This window comes from Doryrhamphus excisus, linkage group LG5 (assembly GCF_037039965.1).
Source record: "Doryrhamphus excisus strain RoL-2023G ecotype Guam linkage group LG5, RoL_Dexc_Guam_v1.1, whole genome shotgun sequence".
Lineage (NCBI taxonomy): Eukaryota > Metazoa > Chordata > Actinopteri > Syngnathiformes > Syngnathidae > Doryrhamphus > Doryrhamphus excisus.
In genome coordinates, this window is record NC_136361.1 from 16,109,383 (window position 1) to 16,119,226 (window position 9,844).

The window sequence follows — 9,844 nt, forward strand, 5'->3', positions numbered from 1 at the left end:
GTTTTCAAAAAGTACATATAATGCAATTATGTTTTTAAAAATGTAATCAATTCTGGCGGTGCGAGGTAACAACCCATAACAAGATGATGTTTCCAGCTGGTACGGGATCAAGATTGAAGTGCAAACTAAACGCTTGTTGTGTTGCAGTTACAGATTAGTTTGTTTTGAGAAAAGTTTCCACAATGAAAACGCCATCCTCACCAAACCAATTCATGGCAGCAACTGAAAAAGAAACGAAAAACAATGGCATTATATGTACTTTTCAAAAAAAATAAAAATACAGTTTCTTTACTTTATTTTCCTTTTATTTAACCTATAAATGTGTCACATCATTTTGCCTGACCCTGTAGTTATCTGGATTGCTGCACACGGAAAGCTACAGTACTTCAACCATCATAACGTTGTCTTGGATTGACTGACTTCTCCCAAGTCATCTTGCCAGCTTGTAAGCTAAAAGTTTTAAGTGACGGTTGGTATGAGTTCCTTCTTGCAGCACTTCCTAGTAGTTGGTTTATTACCTCAGTTACCGTCCATCATCCGTCACATCCGCTTGCTTTGCTTCTATTCACTTTTTGGGCATTTGCCAGCATCATTCTACAACACCGGAAGTTGCGTGACTCTTTCTGAAGGTACCCTTTTGTTATTAACTGCCATTGCATCCTGGGGTCACACTCCTTGTCCAATCCGTGACAGATCATAACTAGAATCATTATGGCTGAGCAACAAGTTCTTGTTAATATTAAAAGAAGAAGAAATGGATGTAGTCAATGGCTGATTTATTTTTAACCCTAATCTTCTACAAAACATTAGCCATGAGCATGTCGGGCATGTGTAATCTGCGCCATCCGTAAATCTATAGCAATATGCACCCCCCCCAAAAAAAATTAGAACATGCATCCCCATATTTTTTCCTCAAAGTGAGTTTAGACAAAAGTCAAAGCCAAATCTGCATGCAATGTTTTATTAAAATGTAAACAACCTTATAGAACAATAGCCACTGGAATAGTATATTATCTTTAAAAAAAAATTTTTTTTAAGTTAAATATGCTGTTCAATGTTCAGTGCAATCATACTGCACTCACGGTTAGCACCGTTAGCGCTTCCATCTCATGTTCCCGATAACGGCAGACGGTAAACATGGTTGATATAGTCTTCATCCAGCAACCTTTATACCGTCTTTTTTGCTCTTCACTCCCGCTATGCAGCCTCTCCTCCTTCATATCTCCGCGTGGATCTATGATTGCTCGGCGTAGCAAAAGGGTGCTCAAAGCTAACTGTAAACAATGGAGCAAACGGCAATCTACAAACAAAAAATGAACATCCATAGCTGCACACTTGCTTTAGGGGTCGGCATGGCACAAGAAACGACAAGAAAGTCCTAAATAAACCATTTTGCAAAAGACACTGAGCTGCCGTAACTAGCTTGCACTTGGGCGGCGCCATCTTGAAACACTAGATCTCCGCATCAAATCCAGGCTATGTTGATATAAACGATATCCTTGTTTGATGCTTGTTTGTGCTTAACAGAAATATAAATATTTTTACAAAAGCATTTGCTAGGAAGATATGTATGGATGGATGCTATTTCTCTGTTTAGAAAAAAAAATGAATGAAATAATTGCACTCTGCTTATGGTTGTTTACATTCAAAAATCACAAAATTGTATGGTTTGATTCTATTTATTTGTTTGTTATACATAACTGGATGTGAAGTTTACGCCTAATTTTTTACGTTAGTTCTGTCTTCATAATAAGATATGAACATCCGCATGCAAGTCTTTTAAACAGGAACTTATTCAACATATGGGAAACACCGCCATCTTGTGTTTGAAGACATCCACTTCCCTCTCCCGCTATTACCACACACCACGTGACGAGGTTTCCTGTCACAGCGACAGGAAAATTCCATTTGTGGGCATCATATTGCCTTCCTAACTTCTTGTGAAATGAAGGCTTGGTCAAGAGTCTTCGTTTGACTTGTGGAAATAAAAGACACGGTGTGTTGCAAGTGAAGACACACTACGACACAATGAGTCCAGACTGGGAGAGGAAGTTCTACACCGCTTTGCTAATCACACTGAACGGTAAGGGAACCAAAATATAATGTATTGATATTAATATTGGGGTATATCATCTTTTTCATGTCACGCAGGTGTGGCGGGGTTTGCCTTCAACGTACGGATATCCTGGACCGGCTCAGTGACAGCTGGTTCGAGTACTACGTTCACGTGCTCGTCGTCTTGCTTTGCAAACTGTACGTACTCCTGGTCCTTAAAGGGGCACAGGGTCAACGGGAGTACGCTAATCTGGGCCCCGGATGGACAAGACCACTCAATGGCGCTGCAGTGTACCGTCCTCAGCCTTAAAACGGGAATCACCGGCAGCGCGACCTCCATTGTGGACATTACAAGTAAGTACATTCACGTGCGGCACTGATTGTAATGATGGTCACGTGGTCATGATGCCACTTTGTCTTAAATGGTGTTTAATAATAGGCATTTAACTACCAATTAAAAACTGTTTGTTTGTTTTTTATTGTTTATTTAAAACTGATAAAATCAATTAAAAATTTTAAATTCGCTTAAATTTAAGTTTTAATTTATTTTTATTGTATATATTTTATATATTTTAGCTTAAAGTATACAATATCAAATATAATAATTAAACACGTGTTTTAATTTGACATTTAATATCTTTATATATTTTTTAAATTGTTTAATAACTTTATTACCAATTAAAAACGGTTTGTTTGTTTATTTAAAAAAGATCAAATCAATAGAAATGTTCAAATTAGCTTAAATTTAAGTAAAAGTTATTTGTATTGTATATATTATTTATATGTATTATTAATATTTTTAGCTTTAAAAGTATACAATATCAAATATAATAATTAAACCTGTTTTATTTTAATTTGACATTTAATATTTTTATATTTTTTTGAATGGTGTTTGATAATAGGCATTTAACTACCAATTAAAAACTATTTGTTTGTTTATTATTTATTAAAAAAAGATCAAATCAATGAAATTTTTTTAATTAGATTAAATTTAAGTTAAAATTTATTTTTATTTTATATATTTTTAGCTTTAAAAGTATACAATACTAAATATAATAACTAAACCTGTGTTTTATTTTAATTTGACATTTAATATATTTAATATTTTTATTTTTTTTTTAAATGGTGTTTGATAATAGGCATTTAACTACCAATTAAAAACTATTTGTTTATTATTTATTAAAAAAGATAAAATCAATGAAAGTTTTTTTTATTAGATTAAATTTAAGTTAAAAATTATTTTTATTTTATATATTTATTTTTAGCTTTAAAAGTATACAATACTGAATATAATAACTAAACCTGTGTTTTATTTTAATTTGAGATTTAATATTTTTATATATTTTATATGCATCATCAGTTTTTAACATACAAAAAAAAAAAAAAACATACAAAAATAAATGGTATGAATACAAAATCACCTACATTGTTTTTCATTTTTTGTTTGTATTTTTGGTATAGTTATTCATTTTTGTTGTGAAAATTCAATTTAATAAGCATAAAAAGTACAAAATATTTAGATTAAAGCATTGTTAAAATCTGGACTCTTATTCAATTTTCTTCAACGTGTTTATCAACAATATTCATTTGTAGTTTTATATTTTTATCATATTTAGTGTAGATTTGTATACTGTGTAAATAAACAATATACAAAACATATAAAAGTAGCCACAAAATATATAATGCTACTAGCGATGAGTCAGATACTCGCTATAAACGAGTACGGATCAACTTTTGCTTTTCCATGCTATAAATTTCCAGATCCAGTGTCCGTGCAAATCAGTCCATCCGGTTCTGTCCCGTCTCTGAACCGTCCCCTGGATCTGCTGTGCCATGTTGCTGCAGAACTGCATCCCACTGTCTCTGTGCAGCAGGAGGTCAGGTGGTACAAAGATGGACATAGATTGGCTTCAGGTGAAAATATAGTCCGTTTTGACTCACTGCTGCCATCTGATGGTGGATTCTACCAGTGTGAGGCTCTCCTACCCCAGAGTAGAGTCCTCAGTCTGGGCTACCTGCTAAGCTGTAAGTAAAGGAGCATGGAGAAGCTAATATTGATGATCATTACATTTCATTGATTTTTAATTTTTTTTTTTATCCAGTCGATCAATGGAACGTAAGCATCAACGGTCCTGACACCGTCTTTCCAGGTCGACTGAGCACATTCACCTGCATAATGTCTTGTACTTTAAATGTGGACTGCACCGTGAGGTGGCCGTTCAAGGGAGGTTTCCCCCTAGGAAGTTACCTCTCGGTGCATCACAATGAACTCTCGTGGATCCCGTCCGTGCCCGGCTCATTCCAAAATTTCACATGCCTTATTGAAAACGAAGCAGCTGGACGCTCTGCTGAGGCTACCAAGATGGTGGAAGTTAAAGGTTAGTTGACTTGTGGTCGAAATACTTCATAGCAGTGGTCAAATAGCACAGATAAGAAGTCAAGGTGCATTCACAGACATCGGGGTCATTCAATTTTTTGGTTTGACCAGGAATCATAGTTGAGAATAACTGCCTCAAAGTACTTGCTAGGATTTGAAATACAGATATTTTCAAAGTTTACACATGTGTGCTTGTGAGTAACCGACAGTTACATACCAAATTCTGTGGGGATTCGGCTAAAAACCTTAAGTTACAGTTGGTATTAATTTATTTGAGAATTTTCCAGTCAATCCAACTCATGGGGTTTCATAACAAGCCACCATGGAGTAGAAGAGTTCCTAGTAGTAGACTTTCAGTAGAGATACAGTATCTGCCCCATGTTGTTTCATCAGCTGTTGTTGTTGTTGTTGTTGTTGTTGTTGTTGTTATTGTTGCATTAAATCCAGGCTAACGTTAAATTTATTGTCTTTCTTCTACAGGAATCCCACTTTCTGGATCCTTCCAACTTACTGGACTACGCACTGTGATTTTAAGCCTGGCTCTGCTAGTCATGACTTACTAATGATTGGTGTTGTTTACACTTTTACTGTTTTTTTTTGTTTTAATTGCTTATGTATTTATTTACCTTTAACATAAATTTCAAAACTCAATTTAATAAATTGACTTTTGTAATGTTAATGTTAAATAATTTGTACATTTAAGTATTTTATATCAAGTACGGTATGTTTAATGATTTATTTACATTAATTGACATTCTATTTTCCGTCATTCATTCATTTTCTACCGCTTTTTCCTCACGAGGGTCATGGGGGTGCTGGAGCCTATCCCAGTTGTCTTTGGGCGAGAGGCGGGGTACACCCTGGACTGGTCGCCAGCCAATCACAGGGCAACTTTCCGCCATTTGCATTTATAAATTAAAACATAAATATATATCTTTTTTTTCTTTATTTTATTTATGTATATTGAGCCAATTCCACCCTCGGCCATCTCTGTGTGGAGTTTGCATGTTCTCCCCGTGCATGCGTGGTTTTTTTCCGGGTACTCCGGTTTCCTCCCACATTCCAAAAACATGCTAGGTTAATTGACGACTCCAAATTGTCCATAGGTATGAATGTGAGTGTGAATGGTTGTTTGTCTATATGTGCCCTGTGATTGGCTGGCGACCAGTCCAGTGGGATAGGCTCCAGCACCATTCAAGACTCTTGTGAGGATAAGCAGTAGAAAATGAATGAATGAATAAAAATATATAAAAATATTGAATGACACTCTATAGTGTATTTTTTAATGACTATGTTAAAAGTGTTTGCCACATGCCGCCATTGCTCTTGTATGTCTCTCATGGACGTTTAACATGACTGATGGTCTTTACTGTTGGTAGATGATAAAGCAACAGCAACCGGCTGGCTAATGTGGGTTTAGCATTGTGGGACTTTGTTTGACTGTATGATGATCTTTAACCTAAACGCGTTATTGATCCACTCAAAGTTAAACGAAGGTTTATTCTGGTGTAAAACTGGAATTTTTCTATGAAATATTTCTCCTCCCTGCATCAGATTTACAAACGGTTGAATCACACAAGACAAACAGGCGAGGGAGACAAAGGCCTTTGGTGTTTTTCCCCACCTTCCCGTATCTTACTGTGTGTCTGCATGTTATCAGTATTCAACTCAACAGCTCTCATTAAGACCTTTTATTTGAGTTATGACTCATTTTTGACCGGAAAGGAAGTGATTTTTGATGAAGACTGGAACTGCACTTTTTTGGGGAATTTTCACCCCTCATTCACAATCCTTATGTGAAACATGAACACATTTTTCTTTCCCTTTTCTGTGAATTCTAGCACAAGAAAAGTCAATATTCTGCTGTTGTTGACGGAACCAGCATGAGTATGTAGTATATCAGTGCACTTAGGAAAGAAGTTTCGGTAGTGTTTTAGATCATCAAAATACGGAAAGATACTGCAACTATTACATATTAACATCAGTATATCATAGTGTATATCAAATGATACAACATTGGTAGAGTTTTTTTTAGCCTGTTAACCTTTAACCTTTACAACCTTCTAAATATGTTTTTTTTAACATTATTAGAGCCCTCTAGACATGAAATTGCACCCCTATAGTCACTTTTACCCAATACATGGAGTTTGCATGTTCTCCCCGTGCATGCGTGGGTTTTCTCCGGGTACTCCGGTTTCCTCCCACATTCCAAAAACATGCTAGGTTAATTGGTGACTCCAAATTGTCCATAGGTATGAATGTGAGTGTGAATGGTTGTTTGTCGAAATGTGTCTTGTGATTGGCTGGCGACCAGTCCAGGGTGTACCGGGACTCTCGCCTGAAGACAGCTGGGATAGGCTCCAGCACCCCCGCAACCCTCGTGAGGAAAAGCGGTAGAAAATGAACGAATGAATGATGAAGACTTTAATGTTTTGTCATAAAATATGACCTACTATTAGTCAGAAATATGCGTAATTAAGCAAATTGTACATATTTTGCTAAATTAAGCATTATCAACTATCAAGCATGATACATATGTATATATTAATATACAAATATAGGGCATTCAGAAGACTCGTACAAAGAAACTGGGATTATATGTAGTATTTCACAATCGTCACACATTGCCAGTAATGTTAATTTCATGTCTGATGAGACACACAAGCACCAGACTTGATAGCCAGAACAACAGACAGCAGATTTGAATGATCTCCCAACAGGGACGATGCTTTTGACTACACCAGACCACATTAAAGCAACACAAACAAGCCTTAATATCTTAAATTGCTTATATTGTCTACTATAGTATTTGGGTAATTTGTGTGAAGATTCTTGCTAAATTTTGCATGCCTGCCATATAAATCCAACCTCCCTCTTCTGTCCAGCTATACATACCTCTTATTATCATTTGTCATTAGGAGAACTCGCCCCAAGATGGCAAACAAAGACAAGAATGAACACTGAAGCCACCTGCAGATAAGAAGCGTGGGTATTTGTCAAGTGTGGGCTTGGACGTATATAATGGTCAACTATTAGAGAAGACCTCAAAGTGGAAAGGAAACGTATATGTAGGAACCAAAGCTGCAGTGTTGCTGCTTTTCCAAAGGTAGCTCTCTATATGTTTCTTTATTAACAAGTATATTGTACAACAGAATCAATGTTGTAATATTGGTAAGCAGCAGCATGAATACCGTATACAAAACTGTGGTTAGACCAGCCATGTTTGGTCTAGAGACTAGTCTAGTGCCACTGAGGAAAAGACAGGAATTAGAACTGGAGGTAGCAGAGATGAGGATACTGAGGTTCTCATTGGGAGTGACCAGGATGGATAGGATCAGGAACGAGTACATCAAAGGGACATTACATGTTAGAGGCCTTGGAGATAAAGTGCCGACAGCACTCATGCAGCCCCAGATCATGACACGAACACCATCATGTTTGACTGTCGACAAGACACAACTGATTTTCAGTGGATGGTAAATCCAGACTACTTATTCAAGCTGCTGACTACTTTGTCGTAAACTGGAGGTAGCAGAGATGAGGATGCTGAGGTTCTCATTGGGAGTGACCAGGATGGATAGGATCAGGAACAAGTACATCAGAGGGACATTACATGTTGGAGGCCTTGGAGATAAAGTCAGAGAGGCCAGACTGAGATGGTTCGGAGGAGAGATAGTGAATATATTGGTAGAAGGATGCTGCCAGGTAGGAGGGATAGAGGAAGACCAAAGAGGAGGTTTATGGATGTAGTGAAGGAGGACATGAGGGTAGTTGGTGTGAGAGAGACAGATGCAGAAGACAGGGTTGGAATGGAAGAGATTGATTTACTGTAGCGACCCCAGAAGAAGAAGCATTGTGAATTTGACACCAGTAGCTGAGTAGCAATATTATAAAGCGCATGCAGAGGTAAATAAAGCTGCTGTATGCTCACCATTCATGGCGAATGGTCACTATTTCCTGTCACTAATTATAGATCCTAGACAGCTTGTTAGTTATGTACAGCATTTACCCGCTAACTAATGAATAATGGCATCAGTTAGCGCATTATTATTATTATTATTTTTACAATAATACATTTATTCAGCTTGCTGTTCATAAATTTGTAGACTGCAATATTTCAACCCTGTCGCCTGGCTAAATATTGAAATAAAAATGATCAATGGAGCAGAAATGCTCATTGATGCATTGCAGAGGAAACAAGTTAGGTACACATGTTACTGTTGTAATGACAAACTGCCTGAAACAATATTGACAAAGGATTTAAAATGAGATATTCATTATTTTCTTTTCTTACTGTGATAGTCTGTCTTTTTTTTTCTTTTTTTTTTTTTGCTGACCTTTTGCTCACATGATACTTCCTGTCGCCACAAGTCATGAGTCCATCCGCCTCCCGTCTGACTTGTTACGCTTCATTTCACCTCAAGAAACAAGAACTCCATGAAAATAATCATAGGCAGTAGTACAACTTTAAGGTACTATGTTATAGATTTTTTTTTTTACTAATTTTAAATACATCTCATATCATTTCCATGAAGAAGGTATTTTTTTCCTTCATGACATAAAAAGTTGAAAATGTTAAAAGCGGGTGAACAAGCACTGTGGGAGATGATTTTTGGTATTGGTATAACAGAATCATGGGGCACATAGGACTGTTAAACATTCAAAAGATACAAAGTTGGGTGTGGGGCAGAATGTCCAGTTCGGGCCATCCTCTTTGCAATTGAGTTTGACACTCATGGCTGTCACTTTTTAAACAGGACCCCCCCCCCCACCCCCCAATCCTGTCTGACTTTCTAATACTGCTGCTTTGGATCTAATTCTGTTGTAACAATGAAGTCTTTTTCCCTGTAACTTAAATTGTGTGTTTATTATGAATAAGGTATCTGACACACCTATGGTTGAGAGACTTACAATAATCCTGTCCCAGGAGTGTCAAGTGGCCAGTCAGCTAATACAGTACTGTATAGTATTATGATAAAGGGCTGCTTGTCTTTCGCATATGCCCCCTATAAACCACGCATGGTGAAACATACAATACGTATGTCAAGTATTGTAAAATTAACCAAATTGCTGCTCCGTCAATGTAAATCAACAATGCAACCCATTTGATCCAGATTATATTCCAATGTCAATATTTGCGGCTGTCTTTGTATGACCTTATGCTCTTACTAATAAAACATTCATCCAGTCGACATGGTGTATTTAACGTCAACAGAAACTGCTTCGCACCAACCACAAACACAGAAATGCTTGTGGGTAGATCAAGTATAAACACCAATTGGTTTCACTTCTGTTTGAGTCGTCAAAAAAAATCTGCCAAACCTGAATTTATATTTTCTGTTCAAGCTAGCTTGTTTATCTAACAAATTAGCATACGACTGGTTGATGTGGTGATATTCATTAACACTTTCT

The 9,844-nt window shown here is 36.6% G+C and overlaps 1 protein-coding gene across 1 annotated transcript; it reads left to right on the plus strand.

The window, feature by feature from the left end:
* Positions 1-1,791: 1,791 nt before the first annotated feature.
* Positions 1,792-5,111, plus strand: LOC131105226 (uncharacterized). The gene is made up of 5 exons (XM_058053123.2): positions 1,792-2,083; positions 2,152-2,409; positions 3,817-4,080; positions 4,158-4,433; positions 4,913-5,111. The coding sequence occupies exons 1-5, from the start codon at positions 2,029-2,031 to the stop codon at positions 4,993-4,995; spliced, it is 936 nt and encodes a 311-aa protein (XP_057909106.2). The 5' UTR covers positions 1,792-2,028; the 3' UTR covers positions 4,996-5,111.
* The last annotated feature ends 4,733 nt before the right edge of the window (positions 5,112-9,844 follow it).

What these genes read in the sequence shown, in the direction of transcription:
- LOC131105226 (XM_058053123.2), top strand. Translation starts at nt 2,029, where the DNA reads ATGAGTCCAGACTGGGAGAGGAAGTTCTACACCGCTTTGCTAATCACA. An exon ending in TTTGCTAATCACACTGAACG is followed by an intron (nt 2,084 to 2,151) that starts GTAAGGGAACCA and finishes CATGTCACGCAG; the next exon opens with GTGTGGCGGGGTTTGCCTTC. An exon ending in CAAGATGGTGGAAGTTAAAG is followed by an intron (nt 4,434 to 4,912) that starts GTTAGTTGACTT and finishes TTTCTTCTACAG; the next exon opens with GAATCCCACTTTCTGGATCC.